At 39.0% G+C, this 20,213-nt stretch overlaps 4 protein-coding genes across 5 annotated transcripts; 2 read left to right on the plus strand and 2 right to left on the minus strand.

Annotated features, from left to right (window-relative positions):
• The first annotated feature begins 343 nt into the window (after positions 1-343).
• On the plus strand, positions 344-1,940 carry LOC113738458 (LOB domain-containing protein 40-like). Its single transcript, XM_072045719.1, has 2 exons — positions 344-723; positions 1,017-1,940. Exons 1-2 carry the CDS (start codon positions 534-536, stop codon positions 1,649-1,651), a joined length of 825 nt encoding a protein of 274 aa, XP_071901820.1. The 5' UTR covers positions 344-533; the 3' UTR covers positions 1,652-1,940.
• A 2,050-nt stretch (positions 1,941-3,990) lies between these two features.
• LOC113738497 (NADH dehydrogenase [ubiquinone] 1 beta subcomplex subunit 10-B-like) lies at positions 3,991-7,232 on the plus strand. 2 transcript variants are annotated; one of them, XM_027265734.2, is made up of 3 exons: positions 3,991-4,451; positions 4,563-4,617; positions 6,965-7,232. In XM_027265734.2, the coding sequence occupies exons 1-2, from the start codon at positions 4,166-4,168 to the stop codon at positions 4,592-4,594; spliced, it is 318 nt and encodes a 105-aa protein (XP_027121535.2). In that variant the 5' UTR covers positions 3,991-4,165; the 3' UTR covers positions 4,595-4,617; positions 6,965-7,232. The 2 variants fall into 2 exon arrangements, with proteins under 2 accessions (XP_027121535.2, XP_071901821.1); XM_072045720.1 differs by having other exon boundaries at positions 4,084-4,451; positions 4,563-4,607.
• Positions 7,233-13,084: 5,852 nt separating this feature from the next.
• LOC113738636 (zinc finger protein CONSTANS-LIKE 16-like) lies at positions 13,085-14,953 on the minus strand. Its single transcript, XM_072045721.1, has 2 exons — positions 13,652-14,953; positions 13,085-13,477 (listed from the first exon to the last, which is right to left on the minus strand). The coding sequence occupies exons 1-2, from the start codon at positions 14,702-14,704 to the stop codon at positions 13,232-13,234; spliced, it is 1,299 nt and encodes a 432-aa protein (XP_071901822.1). The 5' UTR covers positions 14,705-14,953; the 3' UTR covers positions 13,085-13,231.
• A 4,274-nt stretch (positions 14,954-19,227) lies between these two features.
• LOC113738673 (lysM domain-containing GPI-anchored protein 1-like) lies at positions 19,228-19,731 on the minus strand. The gene has a single exon (XM_072045113.1). It carries the CDS (start codon positions 19,729-19,731, stop codon positions 19,228-19,230), a length of 504 nt encoding a protein of 167 aa, XP_071901214.1.
• Between the last annotated feature and the right edge of the window lie 482 nt (positions 19,732-20,213).

Below are 20,213 nucleotides of genomic sequence, written 5' to 3' on the forward strand. Positions count from 1 at the left end.
AAGAACAGGTAAAAGTATGACAGAATCAGTCCATTCAAAAACAAAAAAAAAAAACAAAACGTTGGGAGAGGGTGTTAAACTATAGCCAACGACGGGAAGGGCAAAATGAGAAATTCACAGAAGAACAGCAGCTAGAGCCAGCGGATTTAAAACTTCTCCCTGAATAATGGAAACCAGCGAAGCTTAAGAATACGCTGCCCCACGATACCACTTCTTGGTCTTTGGTAAAAACCACTTGCGCCAGCTGCCACAAGTTCTCTCGCACTTCCCCCCGGTCCCCCTTCTCCCCCACCATTGCTACAGTACACTTCTTATTAGTATGGCACTACTTCCTAATTCTCCCCTCCCATACATAAATAATAATAAAAACCCATCTCAATTTCTCTCAGTTTCCCAGAGCCCCTCTTTCCCCAGTTATCTCCTCTTTCCTTCCTCCACTGTCCACCCCAGCCAGACAAAATCCTCCATAATTGGAACCCCACCAAAGACTCAAATTCAAGGAACAAAAAAAAAAAGAGACATAACCATTAATCATGCGGATGAGCTGCAATGGATGCCGGGTTCTCCGGAAAGGGTGTAGTGAAAAATGCAGCATCAAACCTTGCCTTCATTGGATCAAGTCCCCCGAAGCCCAGGCCAACGCCACCGTCTTCCTTGCCAAGTTTTACGGCCGCGCCGGCCTCCTCAACCTCATCAATGCTGGCCCTGATCACCTCCGCCCCGGTACTCCTCCTATCCCATCTCATACCATTAAATTAACAGCTAAAGAATCACCCCCTTTTTTATTTCCTTTAAATCTAATTCCTCTTCTTTTTTAAAAAAAAAAATTTTCCATTCAAAAGTAATTCAGTCCCGCAAGTCCTTAATACGCTATAGTGTAAAGTCAATTGTCCTAAACAAAATAAAGTGTGGTCCCAAACGAAAAATTAGGAGAAATAATGCTTGAATTCCTTAAGTGGTAATTATATTTTCTGATTTATGGTATCAATATTTCTATGTTATGATGATTATTGCAGGGATATTTAGATCTTTGTTATACGAGGCATGTGGGCGAATTGTGAATCCAATATACGGCTCGACTGGCTTGTTGTGGTCGGGAAACTGGCATCTCTGTCAAGCTGCAGTTGAAGCCGTTCTTAGTGGCTCCCCGATTTCGCAAGTTTCGGCCGACTCGGCTGCATGCACCGTGTGCCCACCCCTCAAGGCAGGTGATATTCGCCACGTGTCCAAGGACGAGAACTCGGCTGGCTCAGCAGCGCGAGATCTTCACAAGGTGAAGTGTAGTAAGGGCAAGTTCAAGCGAGCCGGGGTGAAGCAGCCGAAGGTGAGGGTGGAGTCGCCTGATGTGGATAACGCGGCTCGAGTTATGTGGAGCTGGTCTCACAAAGAGGAGGAGGAGGAGGAAGAGGTTGTGGGATCGCCGAGCCGTGACTCGGGAGTGAGCCAGCATGTTGAGCCGCCGAGTCGGGGCGGTGAGTGTGGGGATGCTGACAGTGCTTCCGTGGAGACGGTGGAGGAGTCGCTTGTTAAGCCGGATGAGCCAGCCGATGGGAGTGATGTGGAGCTGGAGCTGACTCTCGGCTTTGAGCCTGTTCTGTGTAGGCAGCGGAAAGTGGGGCGCCATGAATCCGACGGAGGTGTTAACAAGTAAGAGGAGCTTGGTTAATAATTCTCAGGAGTTAAAAAAAAAAATCATTTTTGGCGGCTCATATTCACATTATCTTAGTTTAGTTGCCTTCTCTCTCTCTCTCTCTGTTTTTTTTTGGTTCTTTTTCGGATTGGGGATGGGGGAGTAATTTTTGTGTAAAGAGGGTTTTCAATTTTTGTTACTTTGGGCGATAAGAGTGTAAAATCTGGCCATGGTGACGTTGTGGCTGTGGTCCCAGTGGATGTACATTTTTTTTTTTATAATGATAAAATGGGTCCACGATTCCATTAAATTGGAGCAAATTTTTATTGAAGGTGGCTCCTGAGTTGTAAGTTATCAGCCGGGTTAGGATTAGCAAAAAATCCATCCATGTCAAGAATACGAATTGATTTTGCTGATAGTAATTTTCAATAGTAATTGGTGGGGGTAGTAATTTTGTGAAAAGGGTTTTTTTTTTTTTGAAATTATTTTTGTTATTTTGGACATCAAAGGGTGTAAAATTTCGGCATGGTGACCGACCCTTTTGGCTGTAGAAAGTGTCGCCAATTCCGTTTAGTTTGGAGCAGGTTGTGGTCCGGAGGTTAGCTTTGAGTTGTCCCTGAATAGCCAAAAAGCCGCAATGTGTATCAAGAATAATAAAATATGTCTCCGAACTTGATAGGATTTTGGCCATCACATTAATTTAACGTGGGATGAGAGGTCAAGTTCAAACCTTGTCTTTCATTATTAATCTGTCTTCCAAATTCATACAGTTGCGCGGACGGAAGGTCAAGGTTCAAATTTTATCTTTTATTAATATGCCTTCTAAATTCATACATCATTAATATGCCTTCTAAATTCATACAACTGTGTGTGTGGTGCATCCGTCTGATTTGATTCAGTCCCTATCAAGTCTTTCGATTTAGTTGTTGATTCAGTCCCTATCAAGTTTTTCGGTTAAGTTGGGCCACCCCTAGCATAGGCTCCTTAGTAGGTTAGGTTATATTAGATGCGTTGTTACCTAAAAAAAAAATAGGATTTTGGTGACAATAATGATTTTTAACACAAATATTGGAAAATCGTCACCTTTCTTTCCTCTTGGTCTCCTGAATGTGGTATAGCCTGAAAGAGGAAAAGGTGTTTGTTTTTATTTGTGGGGGTTGTGTTTACTGCTGATAAGTGACGTCTCAGCGGTCATAATGCAAGGAAGAAACGCGAAATGTGGTCAAGAAATTGAAGAGCTCAGCTTGGGAAAGCCCAAAAGCCAGCCGCTGATCTAGTGGAATTTTAGCTTAGCTGCTTGGGATTCTCCGCTCGTCCCTTGTGGAGTTTGGTGCTTGTCCATCAGATTGGACAGTGGGTTGATTGTTGCCCTGTAATTAGTACTAATTTTCAAATAAGCACACTCAATATTATATTTTATATGGTGGTATGTTGTGAAATGTTTCTAAACTATGGTCCCGAATTGGAGGTTTTGGGCAAGAGCTCTTTTCAGAGTATCGCAAAAGATGACATGGTATCCAACTATTAATGACACAGACCATAAGCGCCTTGACATTCCAGTTCACACCAAATTCTTAAGTTCCGGATTTGGATTGAATCAAAATAATTATCGTTTTCCCGGTCTAAATCTTGGAATTCAAGAAAAAGGGACGGATGTCCTGCATGATTGACAGTATATATATTATTTATTACCGTTCTATTCATAATATATATCTAAAATTTTACATTTAAATTTCGTCCAACGCTAACAGTGTATTATTATCGTTGTATTTATGATATATGTGTAGAAATTTAAATTTTATATTTCGTCCACGCTGACAGTGTATACGATTAGTATAGTAAAGATTAATCCTATATGTATATATATGGTCCGAGGAAGAAACCCGTGACAAGCATAGGAAACTTCGCAGAGGTGCAACCATGAGAGATTTCACTACTGAATGTTGTGTTTGAACTTTGAACCATAGACCATAGTCACTCGAACGCTCGACAACGAAGAAGGAAGCTAAATTATACCAGTCTTTTTAACCAACTAACCTACCTCCTCCTCCTTAGAGGTAGTAATAGCGTTTTTAATGGCTTTTGACCTCCATTCGGCCAAAAGTCTAAAGGAGAAAGAGCGTTTAAACTTTAAATCATATATAGTAACGGGTTTGAATGCATGATAAGCGTACAAAATTTGAATTTAAACTCTATATATAACGTGCATTTAAAGCACGAATGTACACATTTGTGAGTGCAATTTATGTTTTTTTTTGGGGCGGGGGGGGGGGGGTTCAAGTAGAGGACAAGTATCCATGTTCATGTTTATTTGCCCCTTTCTTTTGGCTCATGTTGTTGTAGAATCAAGTTTGTCTTTGGGCTAACGGGTTTGTCTTTGGACGCAAATCTCATGAATCGGGCTCGAGGCCCAATTTCACATAAGCCCATCAGGTGCGGCACCTTGCCTCAGTTCCCACCTCACTGGTCACTCCTCAGAGTCTCCGTTTCTGCGCAGAGATCACAGAGGAACCACAAAAAAGGAAAGAAGGAAATATGGGGAGGAAGAAGGGAGTGGTTTTCGACGAGGGAGCTCCAGATGACTTCGACCCGGAGAACCCGTACAAGGACCCGGTTGCCATGCTGGAGATGAGGGAGCACTTGGTCAGAGAGAAATGGATCGACATCGAGAAGGCCAAAATCCTCCGTGAGAAAGTCAAGTGGTGCTATCGGGTTGAAGGGGTTAATCATCTTCAAAAATGCCGCCACCTCGTCCACCAGTATCTCGACGCCACACGCGGCGTCGGATGGGGGAAAGACCAACGCCCCCCTTCTCTCCACGGTTCTCCATTGCTTCCCCCTTTTTTTATTCTCGCAAGTATTATCATTGTTCGTCCTTAGGTTTAATGTCAATTTTATTGATTATCTTTTATTATTTTTGTGGGTTTACCAGGGCCTAAAGTCGAAGCCGGAGTGGCTGAGTAATTTGTTGGATTCTGTGAGTCGAGGTATTTTCTGTGTTTATTGATTAATTATCGTCTTAGGTCTGGTGGAATTTGAGTGGGTGATCAATTTTTTTCTTTTTTTTTTTGGTGGTTTATTGTCACTTTTTGAATTTTCTTTAGGTTGATCCTGCTATGCTATGCTGGCGTTTATGCTAAATTTGGGAATATATAAACTGTCCCTGTTATCTTGGATTGTACATCTGTTAGTATTAATCAAGAAGAGATCTTGTTCAGTTCATTAACTGAAGTTGGGTAAAGGAAAGGTCTTTTGCTGTATTTCATAATTTTTCTGTGTAGATTGCTTGGAAAGTGCTCTAAAATTGATATATGAATGTTGCCTTTTGCCTCTTCTTTCCGCTGGGTATTTTTATAGGTAGGTTCTGTTTTGTTGGTAACAAAGTAGAGGGCTTTTGTGTAGAAAATCAAATTGACATCTGAGCTCATAAGTTCATCTGGGGACATCGTGGTATGATTTCTCCTTTCCATGTGTTCTCAAGAATCTCATGCCAGTGTGATAGATGATTATGATGATATGATCGAGCTGCATGGATGGTAATGTTAATCAATAGGCTCTGTCACTCACTCGTTTTAAAGAAAGCTCGTCTTGTATTGCTCCTTTTATTCATTTTGTTGCTTGAGATGCCATTAGAGCTTTCTCTTGGCTATTTTGGTCAAGTGTTACGTAAAGACATGCATTGAGATAACTTTTTTTGAGAGTTTACAATTGCAAATGAATCTAGTCATCCTGGATAGCTGAAATTTGAGTTGGTTCTTAGGTTGTTTAAGCTCCATTTTTCGTCACATAGACATACTTTTGAGTTTGCTTCAAGGAGGTGCGAGGAGTTTAAAATATTGGTTTCCACTTTGTTGAGCTTGTGAAGTCAAGACTGTAGGGGTCCTTTCAGTGGTTGCTAGATACCTTTCAGGGCTTGTCTCTGAAGTTATGCGAATATCTACGTAAATATGAAACCACTCCTTCAATTGTTGCATCAAATATGTTCAGAATATTTTATCTTATTTCACATTTTATCATGTGTAATTTCATTTCCTTGTTAGTGTTCCACAAATGTTGAGGAGTTTTGATTGAGCTGAACTCACCTAGGCAAAGGAGCCTAATTCTCACTAAATGAAGCTCCAGAACTGAAGAATGTGTAACATTGACTTACGCTTCATTTTTAATAGTTTAAACACTATTTATCTTGGCTCCTTGGCAAATATCTGGAATAAGAAGCTTTGATACATATCACAGCCGATGCATTCAGGCAACATTTCACTAGAAAGTATATGGTTAACTCATACTGGGGTTGATGCTGAGATATGCATTGGTGGTTGAAAGTATTCGATTTTGTTTGTGTGAATGGGTGCATGGTACTGTTCTACAGGTGGAAATCTTCTTGTCTTAAATCACAAACCACTGCTTTCATCTTGAATTAGATGTTATGAATTTTGGATGGTTTTTTGTGTGAAGCATTTCAATAGCTGAAGCTATGGTGCAAAGGGATATTAAATGATGCTTCACAGGAACATTCCCCCCCCCCCCCCCAACAAAAAAAAAAAGAAAGAAAAGAAACTTGAGCTGAAAAGGGAAGTAAAAAGTCAATGAGACCACCTGAATATGTCTTTTTGCTGTGAAAAAGTGAGAATAAGATTTTAATTGAAGAAATAAGAATGTAAGTTACCACTACTCAAGAATCAATGTTTTAACTCAACGTCTAGTAAGGCAGATCAACATTGATAATGGTGGTCAGTGGTCTTTCTACATGTTGACGGCCTGCTAATTGTATTTGATTTTTTTATGGCTCAAAATATGTTTTTCTATCAAACTTGTTGATTGTGTTACATTGGAAACTTTTTTCTTGATTAATGTGCACCGGCTAATGTTAAAGTCCTCTAGAATTTGTTGAGACTTTTGTGCAAAATAACGCCTCTTGCTTTGTGGGTTCAAATTGGTGATAATTAAGTACCAATGCAAAGGTTATCATCAATTGGATTCACTACCTGGCTTATATGAAGTCCTCATTCCTTCCTTTTTTTTTTCTTTTTTCTTTAAGTGGTTTAGGTAGCTTTCTGTAGCATTGTGAACAGCAGACAAGTGTTTGTCATTCTGATGGAGAATACTTCTTTTTCTCATCCCCTTTTTTTGGATGTGCGTGTGTGCGTGTTTATCCAGATGGAGTAGCATTTGATTTTATAAAGTGATGGTGAATTTTTTCTTTTTTAAAAAATATGTGATGGCGAATAAGGGTAGAAATCGTGATCGGTTTAAAACGTATGCTGCTTCATCGCCCGCACACTCAATTCTTAGGTGATCCATAAATGCAGAATTATAAATTTTTCCTGGTTTTTGCAGGTGATCGACTTTCCCATAGAAAGATGTATAAAGTGGAGAGGGGCTGAGGTTTGGAGATCAACCAGCATGGTGGTGTTGCTGTTAATTTCTTTTGCTTTACTAAGACCTTGCTGCATCTTTACTTTTGATTTGTATGTAAGCGCCAATCATGATGGCTTTGGCTCTAGACATTTTGTGCTCGCCTGGTCGCATGGATGCCAACAGCTACTTGAATCAAATGAATTTCGAGGATAAACAATAAATTTTTACATTCATCCGTTGCTTTCTAGAGCTGTTCTGATAATCTTGAGCTTCTGTATGGCTTCCAGTTATATAGAGGGAAAAAAAATTTAAGCTGAAACTTTGTTTTCTCTGCTACTTTGCTTTCTCTCCTCAGATGGACCTTATTTGAGGTCCTTGATTACTAGTTAAGATCTTATTAAGTTCTTGATTACTAGTTAAGTTTTCATTGTTTGTGCATGCGAGAAGTTCTGAGAGCCAGTTGGGGAAAGTTGCTAGGTTTCTGGAATAATGCAGGACAATTGGATTAACCGAGTCTCCAGATATTTGTGTTTGGATTGTATTTTCCATAGTTTTTCATGGAAAAATTACTGTAGTGATTTGATGTACGTGAGAAAAAAAATTTAATAAAAAAATGTGATCACGGAAAACAACGTAATTTTTCGACGGAAAACTGAAATCCAAACAAGTGCTTCTGGATGAATTTCCTAATAACATAGGTGAATTTCCTAATAACATAGGTGAACGCTTAGATGAATTTGGATTTTGCGCATTATAAATTGGGCGAATGTTGTTGTGAAGCCCGAGAAGACAAAATCATGTCTTTGAGCTTACACAGGGACATAATACGAGGGATATGAGCATTCTTTCATACAAGTTTAATACTGAAGGACCAAAAAATAAAAAGCTTAAAATGAAAATTCTTGAACTGATTTCTGGCAGATTTGCATAAATTATTATCTGGAGTCGACTAAATGCTATATTACAGATGGGCATTGAATATCTCTAAATCGGGACATTTCTTGAATTAGTGATCTCTTTGTAATTCCACTCAACAAAAGCAAGTTACAAGAAAATGTTGTTGGAATGATATTGCAGCATTTGACCGTCTATACAACTTACAAACAAAATGTGTATATTTCAATGGTCGGCTTGACAGTTCACCAAACAATTGAATTCCGACATTCCTAAGTCCTAACACATGTAGTTTACAATATGTTTTTTTTTTCTTTTTTCACGGCACAACTAATAATAGCCTCCCAATCTATGAAATTAAGAAGAAATACAAAGAGCAAAACAAGTAGTCGTGGGGGTGAGATTCTTGCCAGCTTGGTAATAGTAAACTTTGCAGAACCCTCAGATCCCAAGGCCATCACATCATGGTCACCCTCACCGTCGTTCTTCCTGCCTTTGCCCAATTTCATTTGCAGCATCGCTCCATCCTCTGATCCTTCTCTGCACCACGGCAACTGCTAAACACAGCAACTGAAGCTCCATTAGAAACAAAAGAAAGCAGATGATCAAACAGAAAAGAGATAGTAATACAGAAGCTTAAATTCTTAGCAGATATGATGGGCTCTTAGGCACGCTGAGGGGATCAGTGAAGGGCGAGATCCATCGGGGAGCTCCCTTCAGTCCAATGGGCGGGCAAAGTGAGCGACAGGAGTTGCTCCCACACCATGCATTGGCTAAGCTTAACATTTCTATGCCTCGCATCAGACCTGTTGTTGAATTCTTGCTCACCATAGTATCCATCACCTTACCTTGCAAAGAGAGAAAAAAAAAGAGAATACTTAAGCATAACCGAATGCATGAGATGGCAGCTCTAGCCGCTCCCCAGCCCTCGGTCTTGGACCGAAGGGAGCTCCTCTTCTCTTTCCCCTCCTCCTCCTACTAGATGGTGATCAGGCAGGCATGTCTACCTGATATATATATATATATATATATACCACGAGAGAATCAAGAATGGATGGACCCTGGACCATAAAGTTTTGTGGGAAAAAAAGATGGGGCCTCCTCCGGCCTCCCTAAGACCCTTTTTGGTTTCTTATATAGAGGTGGGGCGGTTTTCACTTTCACCGAGATTTCAGGCTGGAGAAGGATTATAGAATTTCCGACCACAATATCCCTTTTTTCCTTCTTACTATTTCTTAACCAAAAGTGCATGTGGTCGTATTTGATCTGCTATCTCTAGGTACATGCATACAAATTAGTCAATAGAATTAAATGCATCAGATTACTTCAACCTACTGATGATAAGTGACTTCAATAATTCATTCCAGCAACAAACAATTCAAACTTTACCCATCTATGACTTGCTTAGACACGCACACACACCACCTGATTGGCTGATTCCCAACTCAATATGGTAATGACTTAATTTTACTTTGACCAAACTGGTTAATTTTTTATCTCGCTACCTTTCCACCTCTATCAGTTTGGAGTATCTGATGCATTTGCAATTTATATACATATTTATATACCTCTTTCCTGATCAAATGCTGATCCATGGTTTGGGATTTGGACAATACTCGTGCGCATTATATAAAAGATCAGTTGGCAAAATTTCCCAAGTGCCTAACCGGTCAAATGAAGTTTTGCCACCACAACATGGACAGGGACAAAAAACATGATTGCTTCTTGCATTCGTGATCATCATGAGCTTGATATCACCATGACGCCCCATTTCTGTTTCCATCTCAAGCCTCTTTTCATCAGTTTCCCAAAATTCAGTTACATGCAGTCATGTGAAAGGCCAACAACCAAAAAAAAAAAAAGAAAAAAAAATTGATGGGAGATTGAACCACTACCGGATCAGACGGGTGCGTAGCGCACCCGTCTGAATTTTTTAAGCAATGCCACATTTAATTGTGACAAATTGATGGGAGATAAGGGTTCAAATCTTAATTGATGTACCAAGTCTTAATGCATTGGTGGTGACCACCAGCTTTCTTATAATTTAATCTATCCTAATCTAGGAGGAGCTAGAGCTGATGGGAGTAGAAACTCCATCGAAAAAAGCCACTGAAAGCAGCGATTGAACCCTTGACCTTCCAATACCACCAAGACTTGAGTGCTTGACAGTGACCACCGGACCAAAGGATTGGTGGCCTTTTTTTTTTTTTTTTTTTTTGGGGTACATGGATTAGGATAAACTAGGATAAGTCTAAAACACGCAGGAATACCAAGTATATGCATGATGCATCACTTAATCTGTTAAATTAATTGTTGGTCAACTTTATCTCCGTGTCTTGTCTCATACCATGCTCATAAATTAAAATTCTTGTATGTTGTCACGAATTCTTTTTTTTTTTTTCGGGGCACGGAATCTATGGAACAATTGATGTGGATAGTTTGACCATTTGTGAACATGATTTGGAAAAGCCAGCCTTTCATTAAGTTAAACAACCATCATCATTTGATTAATGTCGTAATTCATTTGATTACAAGAATCATACTACGTACTAAAATCTTTGTCGAGATCCAGCCGTACCCTATTCACATGATACTACAAAAGCTACAAAAGAACAGACGAGACGAGACTATGAAGATTCCTGAACTCAATTCCTTCTTTCATTCCTGATTGTCAGAGTTATAAAAGACGGACCAAAAGACAAATTGCACGGACTCCGTTTCCCTAATCTTTTACTTCAATCGCCAATAATCAAAACTAAATCATCCTGCTATTGACAAAAGAAACAAGAAGTAAAAAAAAAGGGTGGATAAAACTGCATATATGATCGGTTGTCACCTGAAGTGCCATGTGGCCCGTTGAAGAGGAATCCGTGTCCAAGTTGCCAAAAATGTGTCCTTTTTTTCCCCCATTTTTTGGTAGGTAGAATAATAATAGTTTTGAGGGTTCGATTCCGATCATCATCATCATCATCGCAGGTTAAGGTTAAGGCATGCTTTTAGAACCATAGATTCTCGCTAGCTGAGCCTGGCGACAAAAAGGTGTCCTTAGCTTTCGTTTCCAGCTGGTGACAATTCGAGACGGCTGATCATCCGGGCACGGCTGCTGAATTTTGTATTTGTCGTCCCTTCAACTTTTGGGATTCGGATTCTTCAATAGTGTGTTGCCTCTGATCTAACTTTATTTCTGTTTCGTTTTCGTGCTATGGCAGAAATGTTGCACAATTCCAGTCAGCATACTCTATCACTTTCTAATATCTGCATCAAATGGTAATTACATTGGCATTAATCAATAGTTTACGAATAACTAATCACTTCTTGGATGGGTTATCAAAGTCAATCTGGTTATGCATGCTACAATACGCATTTTACCTTATATTGTACATTAAATTCTTCTCTAATGACTAATATATTGTTGAATTTTAAAAATTGTTGTTAAATTTTGATCCAGTTAGGGGGGCCAGGCAAAGTGTAGTTTACCTTTTAATACCTGAATTTTTACCAGAGACACAAAACGAGGGAGAAAAAAAAAAAAAAAAAAAGGGGAAACCCCGTAGGCGTGCAACAAAGTAGTAACCAAAATTGGGATTGAAATAGCTTAATGCTATTTTACTTCACCCCAAAAAAAATAAGGAACAAAATCAAAAAGTGGCTGAACTCTGCGAATTTAGGGCGGGGTGCTGGTGTGGCTATTTATTAGTTTGTGTAATCAACTAGCAGAAAATGACAAGATATAATCGTTTCCAAGAGCACTAGTCCACGAAAAGGCCCAAATTCGGTAATGGGCTTATAAGTTTGAAGCAAGAGTTTATGCGCGATCCCATCAGAAGTTGTCTATGTAGTTAACATGTTGTTTATATAGTTGTGCTTGTATTGATTGGCAATATGAGCTTTGGATGGTCATGTGTTTTTTTTTTTTTTTTTTGGGTGGCTATGTGAATAAATTACAAAGTTTTTTTTTTTTGTGAAGAACATTTAAAAAAAAAGTTCAGACCAAATCCATAAAATTTCATTTACACATGGTAGCAAGGTGATAACATGCAGATACAAGTCATCAAGGGATGGACATGGATGGAAGGATGCAGAGGAAGGTAATTGTGCCCTCAACCGAACATGGTGAATAGAGTTGGAATCCGACTAGAGACACCAAGCCCTTGCGGAGGAAGCTCCTCGTCTAAAAGCGAGCCGATAGAATTGCAAGGGATTAGGCAGGGATTCAACTCAGCGTACCACAAAAAATGGGATTAAAGGATCGATGTGAACTTAACCCTTCTCTTAATATTTACACAGTTACTCAGCTATATGTTACCAACAAGAAACCAATTAGCACTAAATCTGCTGGCGGTGGGCTGAAAATAGAGCAACATGCCTCTCGTTCCCGTCCCTCGATCGATCGGCCTGATCTCTTCCAGTGTCCCAGTGGCTGTCTATTCATTGTATCCTCTCGGTGCTTAGCCCTACTTGATGATTGGACTAGGTTACCAGCCAACGCTGCGGCGCCAAGAACCGACTGTTATAAAACAGCATTTGGCTCTAAGTCGAACCTTTTGGCTTTTTCAAGGTCGACGGCGAGAGAACATGCGCACTGGGGCCAATTTGTTCGGCAATGCAGCGCGGTTTCCGTAAGGAGAATGGAGGCTGATGAAGAGTTAAAAGGAACGCCGCGATTTGTCGCTCTCAAGTTGTATATTCTACACACTTTCTACTTCCGGAATATCCAACTCCAATACTTTCCACCTATGTATCTATATTTGTTCGATCCCTCTTGAGTTGAGTTTAGGAGAACAAGAATCTGAAATGGTTTTCATCTTTAGATTTGAGCCCAAATTTTCCCACAAGAATCAAAAATCAATGTTTGAGCTTCCAACACTAGGGTTCTTCTTTCTCCTCGAATATTTTCTATTTTTTCTTCCAATCTAGGGCTTTATCTTCTACAAATCTACGACTTTATCTTCTACACTTTACGTTAGTAGTGGGACTTTCCACACTCCCACTGCTTGTCCTTAAGCATTTTTTTTTTTTTTTTTTTGCATAGACTCATTCATGACAGTATATTTAAGGGGGGAAAAAAACTATGTTGCTCCTCCTAATGGACAGTTCAAAATTTTGATGAAAACCCCAAGCTCAAACATCAGAAGTTTTATAGGTTTCAACTTTTTATATGCTACAAAATCTGCAACAAGATTCACAAATGGCAGAAAAAAAAAATCCCATAGAACTTAGTATTTTAATAATTTATTCTACGCTTAGTCAAAACGACTTGCAATGATTAATCCAAAGTTGCAAGAAAGGCTATAGCAACTTGGCTGTCTGGTGCATAGTTGTAACTGATCAGCTAGCCCTAAGTTTACATCATTACTTCTTCATTAGGTAAGGAAACGATGGCCCTGCAAAAGATGTTCTCTTCACAAACCGGCCTTTCATCCTAGGTCTCTTTTCTGCGTTTAGCTTCCTAACTTCATAACGAATCTTCTTGGAGAACAATCTCGTCCGTCTTTTCTCCCTATACCTTGTTACTCTTGCTTCTCTTTCTTCATCGTGGCTGCTCACCCTCCCTCCTCCAGCTCCATTTGGATGATGAAGTTCATTCAGGCTCATACCCTAGAAGATTTCAGAAAAAAGTATGAAAATTCAATCCTCAAAGAGTATGATTGATGAACTAAGCTGCGAAGAGAGAGAGAGAGAGAGAGAATTGTTCCACTACATCAACCTAATTATTAGCATTTAACATGAATAAATATTTTTGTCTTCGTTGGGTAAAGTAGATTCAATTACCATGAAATCAGGCCAGCAGTCACCAAGGTTGAACTCAGGTTTCGTTCCATCAGCCCATGGAGAACCTTGGCTGGCCCAAGCAGTGATAACTTCCTCATAGTTAAGCTTCAAATGCATCATCCTCCTTTCTTCTTCCTTACTTTTAATATCCTTATCTGGCATATCTTTTGTCACCTTCAACTCCTCTTCTTCTTCAATCACTGGAGACGAGGAATCAAAATCCCAATTCAATGATTCCCTAGCCATGTCCAAAGCTGGATCAAGATGACAAGCTATCACTGCTTGTACTTCTTGATCATCTTCATCCTCAACCTTCACTAATTTATCTTCAAAAGAAACATCTACAACATCATCCTCTTCTTTACACACCATCATCCCGGGGTCTTCCATATGGCAAGAATCCTCATCCAATCCTGTACCTAACAAGCTTTCAACATCAGCAGCAAACTCAGCAAGTTCAGCATCAGAAGCAATCAACTCAGGAATGTCCAAATCCTGATCATCATTTAACAAAACATTTAGTTCATTAGAAGTCAGAATCTCATCATGAGTTCCTTTATCAGCTTGTATGTTCTGCACTTCATCACTCAGTTCAGAGCACAATTCAGCAGCAAAAGGATCGAATACCGGGACTCGACAAAAAAGATGCTGCTCTTCACTCTCATCGGGAGAAGTTTCATCACCACTAATCTCCGGTACTAAAGGAAGAGGATTCGCCTTCGCCATCTTTTCCTCATCTTTAGGCTGATGAACCAGTGAAGCCTTGTTATTTCGCGGGGTTCTGGCCTTACGCGTGAATCCTTGGTGCCAGGTTGGCAGAGAATTCTCATCACCTTTGGTCTCGATAGGCATAAAAGATGATGTTGCAAGTCGAATCCTTTCATGACGACTTGCCAACTGATTGGCTGAATGAACTGATGTATCACAAGCTTGGCAAAGAAAAGCATCATCGGCAGCACAAAACCATCTTGCCCTTTTCTTCAAACAACTGTCACAAGCCCTTGCCGTTTTGCCTCCAAGAACATTTGCGGTTTTTCCTTCCGTAATCATCATGGATTACGGCAGGAGGGATGCCAAGAATAGTTGAAGATTCCCGGAAGAGGCTGTTGCACGCAAATTTAAGTCAAGAATATTAGATAATTCAATACAAGTCCTTTGTATTGAGCTGAAAACTGGTAATGTAGTTGTTGAACTCTGACTAAAAGGCTGATAGTAAGATACTGAACTAAAAAGATTGCAACATCAAAGATTGTCTGTTGAAGTATTAGTTTACAGTATTTATGCGGAGGAAAGTACAATGGTTATAAGGGGAGAGTGATTTACCCAAGGGGCTTTTAGTCATACTAAATAATGCTCACAGCCTTTGAAACTTGAGAGCCCCACGAACTTTTGGATGTTTTCAACAGACTATAGTAAAGGATTAAGGTCAGTTTGGAGTTTGGACCCCATGAATTAGTCTTATCTGGCTGTTCATTGGCTAAAGTTCAGAAGTCCATCCTGAATTCTGCTTTCCTATTGGCTGTCTATCAATATTTGGGGATTCCTAGTGGGCCCATAGGATTGTGGGGCACATTTACCATTAGACACAGCTTCTATTCTTTCTTCGGAGTTCTAAGAGGCATGGATGTATACGACTTGTGAGCTAGACCTTCTTGGTCTTTTGCATTTGTGGCTCAATTATTCCTCTCAGTCATTGAAAACCTCTTCCTGTGGTCCTTGCGATGTTACTCTCAACTGTAATTTCTTATCTCTCCTCCTCTCATTTTCATACTTTTATGCAGTGTTAGAGAGAATGATTGCGAACTTTGTTAAGCCATTTTAGATTTTATTTCCTATTCTGTTGCTTTATACTGTAACTTGTGAGAATCAAGAAGTAGGGCTCAAAAGACACTTTAGGCTTACAGTCCCGTTTGTAAATGTACAAAGCAGAGCTAAATGTACAACTATAGAAAAAAGATATTGGACTGTTCAACCAAGCTATATGTATCCCATTTTGCTTGGGACATTAATATTTGGCCGGCTTCTTTATCACATGTAATCATTTGATTGAACTTGTATTCTTGTTTGAACAATTGAAATATTGTCGAGAATCAAAGCAGGACAAATATGAAACATAGCTGAAAGTGTAGGAGAAAATTCTAGCTAGTCTATGTCCACCAATATTACAGATAATAACTTGAGAGCCATGCAGATCTTGAGATGGTTTTAGCGGGTCTGCTCCACTCGATGCAATAGCAGAGGTCTGTTTCATGAAAAGATGGCCTCAACTTCATGGTGAAAAAACTCGACGGGGAGGATTCACAAACGTAACTAGGCAATCAAGTACCACAACGTATTTCTGCAATCTTGACAATGAGACGATCATTGATTTGACAATTTTGTGTACCTCAACAACAATCAAAACCACAAAACCCGGAAAGGACAGAGGGATAATACAAGTACAAGTACAACCACATTTTTGCCTTCAAGAAAAAAAAAAAACGAGTCAGGCTTTAACGACAAGAAAGATGTAGCCTTAAAAAGAAAAGGAAAGAACAAAAAAGTGTTGTTGAAATTAGTGGTTTTCCCCTCTCTATTATGTTTTGTGGTTTCCCTTCTCTTACCGTACCCAGATAATCATACTTGGGAGTTCTGAAGGAAAGAGGCAAGGATATGTTTAATTACTTCAATGTGGAATCTCAATGCAATGTCCTAATCAAAAGAAGAAGATGGACTACAAAAATCTAAAACAATCGGTACCCAAGTATATTAGGTGTCAACAATTTTTTTGTTCACATTTGTAACTAATTCCTCAATTGCAAAAAAAAAAAAAGAGAATCTATTTATGTGGTTAGGTTAGAAATCTTTTTCGATCGTAATTTATCAACGCATGTCAATTTAACGTATCATGTATGGCATCTTCAAGTGAGATATTCAGTTAGAGTCATATCCAGGTTACACTCTAGTCTAGTTGTATTGATATATGGGATGATTTGTCCAAATAGCCGAAAATGATTGAATGGGTAGAGACGTTGATTTGCATGGTACCTTCGGCAAAGCACAACAGGGTTAGAGGGTGGCAAGAACATGAAACATTCCAGATAATGTTAGTCCATAATAAAAACTCTTGTTATCTAATGCAGAATCTGCCTATCTCCATCTTCCGGACTTGAACAAGGAATTTATTTAGGTTTTGATGGTGGTTGCCTGGTCAGAAAGAAACCTCAATCAGTGTCATCGGGCTCACACAGTGAAGGCCCCCCATTGTGGTCATGATTTTGATCGGATCACTATATCATCATCCTCTTGAAAGCTAAAACAAATATTTGACAGATTCCGAAATCAGGCAAAGTAGAAGCTAATCATGTTCAACTCGGAAGGCAATGTTCATCAGTTAGTTAAAGAGTTCCCTCATGTACACATGGCCCCTTTGTACTTCCGTTTCCACTCTCTAATTTGTGTTCTTTCAGAAGGGAAATTATAAAGAGGAGAAGCCAAAACCAAATCAACTCTTTTCAGTTGTCACAGGGGATTAATTGTACACCAAATGTAAAGTCTAAGCTGCTTTAAGTATTATGGGATTTTTTTTTCTTTTTTGGGTAACGATTCTTCTAGCTTGGTGGTTAAATTTTGTATTTTTGTATTATGAAGATATATATATATATATATATATATATAAAGAATTAGTATTTCCGACACTGACAATACGTATACTATACACTAGCAGATTCGAATATATGACACGTCATCTCAATTTAAATTTTAATTTGGACTTGATAGTGTATATACTGTTAATGTAAGAAATATTAATCCGAAAAAGATAAACCAACAAAGTTTATATTTGTAACCATTCTTAACAACAGAACATCGTCACATATATAGTACATGAGATTGAAATTTTGCTTCACAATAATACGTCAGAATGTACTACAATTTATTCATAATAACCAATCAATTTAAATCAAAATTTGGATAAACATGCAAACACGTGCAGTGTGCATGTGTATGTATATTCGGTTGAACAAATGACCTCAAAATCATGAAAAAAAAAGAGGAAAGAAAATTGAGGTTATAATGTTGAGTCCTGACAAATTATTAGTGAGTCTAACTAGCTCAGAACTAAGTGTACAAATTAATAGTGAGAACTAAATGTAGAAGAGTAACAGGAAGATGATTGTAATCTCCAAAAGCGGTGAGTAAAACCATGCAGCTTCTCTTATCAATTTCCTATTTGCACCGCTTCTATAGGCAACCTCCCTACTTGCAGGATTATTAGTTGCCATACTTCCGATAGGCCCATTAAATGCAGAATACAGTGACTGTGAGGGGGCCGAAGCTGGACATAATGTCGAGTAAGGGTTGGTAAGATGATTACCTGCAAGAATCAAGTCTAGTGTTATAAATTCTAAAGGCCAAATTCGGAGTTATATAACTTCATTGATTTGATTTGTGGGGGCAAAAAATTTCTCGAGCAAAGGATGGTAGGAAGAATTAAGGCAAGATGTTTGTACCTGCTGAATATTTTGTGGCCAGAATGTCCACGATAGACGCATTTCGTTACATTGCAACCACTGGGCGTTTGTATTTGCTCTGCATCGCCGATAGAAATATTGGATCCTTTGCAAAGTACATGCGGGCAAGATGCCATCTATCAAACCTGACTCTGAGCAATGCAACCTGATCATCAAAGTCTCCATCTATAAGGTTGCACATGGCTTTTGCACTATCCAAATGGCCCATTTGATGAAGCATTTAGTAAAGATTTGTAGCTTGAAGAATTGTTCTTCATCTGTTTTGATGCCGAGAAGGTCTTGATTTAGTAGTTATGACAAAGATAACAGAAATTAGACATTTTAAATTCAGATTCTCCTTCCTTCTCCCCATATCTTAAATCCCCTTACTAAGAGGGGGAAAAAATGAAAGAATTTTTCTTTCTGGGTTCAAACCCTTCCATCCATTTACGTATACTTCTTCTTAAGAGTCATTTGAAAGCATGCAACATCTAGTAATGGGCCAAAAATAGGTGCGAATGATGAAGAAATAAAGACAAGTATAGTTTAAAGGACGTATTGATGATTGATATGGTATCTCACTTGAGATTGGTACTTGATGCAGTTGCTGGCAGTCAAATGCTTGGGCACAATTAGGCTCTCATTGTACCAATTGAGATTTGCTGATGAACAGGCTGCATTCCCACAATAGAAGAGTGATTTATCAAATATCTATTCAAAATAAATAAATAATCATGGTTGACTTTGGAATATCGACAACAATCCCCACGGGATTAATTCATTTCCAAAGGATCTCCAAGCACTCAACTAGTGTCCAAATCTAATTATCGATTAAGTATTTTCCTAGATTTCTTAATTCTTCAATGCTGAACTTCAATACCCAAAAAAAAAAAATAATACATTTCTATTGTTGAATATTTAGTAATTCACACAACCTTTCTTCCAAACAAGGATCATTAAATTTAAATAGGAGGGGAAAAAATCGTATGCAGGACTAACCAGGTAAAGGAATAGCAAGAATGTCACCAGGATCAATTTGAGGCTGTCTTCAAATCACTAGCGGTCGTGCCATACATTTCTGCAATACTACTCAAATTCCCCCCCTACCTGAACCACATCGGACATGTAAACCGCAGCTGCACCATAATTACTGTTGTTGAAACAAGCACAAGGCTGTGGAACCACAAGGCTCTCTCCCGTGGTTAAAGGGTGAGTTGCATTGATACTGTTAACAGCCATTAGTTGATCCGCATTAACCAGACCTCCATAGCTTTCTGATATTGAAGCCACAGAATCAGCAGGCTGGACGGGGTAAAGGGTCGACAACGATCGGCGAATGCCGTTGATGCATGGACAAGACATTAATGGAAGCTTAAGAACTGAACCTCTCGGAAAGATAATTTGGTTCCACGAAGATGGGTTTGGTATGTCATGATCCACTGAGTTCCAGGCTAAGATATCAGAAATGTTGATTTGGAACTTGCAGGATACCTCGGCGGAGAGCTTGGAATCGAAAGGCAGGCGATAGGAGAGGTGGGAAGTGCATGAATCTGAAGAACTACAGTGTTCGATCACTGATTTTGAATACATTGGTGGGAGAAAATTAAGGAGTAATAACAGGAAAACCAAATGTTGTTCGTGATGTCTCATTTAAAAAAAAAAAAAAAAAAAAAAAAAACTTTTGCTTGCTAATTAGGTAGCACTACTGGGCACTAGCAATTTTGTCTACGAGTGATCAAAAGTGCATAATGAGTGACCTTTGTATACGTACGTTGATGTGTTTCTTGCTCCATTTTTGCAGACTGGTTGCTTGCATTTAAGTTGGTAGGTGACAGAGATGGTGGGTGATGAACTGTGAAGAAGAGGATAGAGACACACTACTAGACAAGAAAAGGTCTCTCATAGGCTAATTATGACTCGAATGATTGTTATCATTATGCATTAATTTGCTGTTGCTTTCCGGTTTAATGCAGGGTTAGTTGTCAGATCTAAAGTGATTATATATATAACGATTATATATATGTAGAAATATTATTGGTTCTTTTCCGTTCAAAGGCCAAAATATGATCAAT

The sequence above is a fragment of the Coffea arabica genome, chromosome 4c (assembly GCF_036785885.1).
Source record: "Coffea arabica cultivar ET-39 chromosome 4c, Coffea Arabica ET-39 HiFi, whole genome shotgun sequence".
Classification (NCBI taxonomy): Eukaryota; Viridiplantae; Streptophyta; class Magnoliopsida; order Gentianales; family Rubiaceae; genus Coffea; species Coffea arabica.

Coding starts and splice junctions, on each gene's coding strand:
- LOC113738673 (XM_072045113.1), bottom strand. CDS start 19,731: ATGTATTCAAAATCAGTGATCGAACACTGTAGTTCTTCAGATTCATGC.
- LOC113738458 (XM_072045719.1), top strand. CDS start 534: ATGCGGATGAGCTGCAATGGATGCCGGGTTCTCCGGAAAGGGTGTAGT. Junction 724..1,016: donor CCCTGATCACCTCCGCCCCG/GTACTCCTCCTA, acceptor TGATTATTGCAG/GGATATTTAGATCTTTGTTA.
- LOC113738636 (XM_072045721.1), bottom strand. CDS start 14,704: ATGATGATTACGGAAGGAAAAACCGCAAATGTTCTTGGAGGCAAAACG. Junction 13,478..13,651: donor ACTGCTGGCCTGATTTCATG/GTAATTGAATCT, acceptor GAAATCTTCTAG/GGTATGAGCCTGAATGAACT.
- LOC113738497 (XM_027265734.2), top strand. CDS start 4,166: ATGGGGAGGAAGAAGGGAGTGGTTTTCGACGAGGGAGCTCCAGATGAC. Junction 4,452..4,562: donor ACGCCCCCCTTCTCTCCACG/GTTCTCCATTGC, acceptor TGGGTTTACCAG/GGCCTAAAGTCGAAGCCGGA.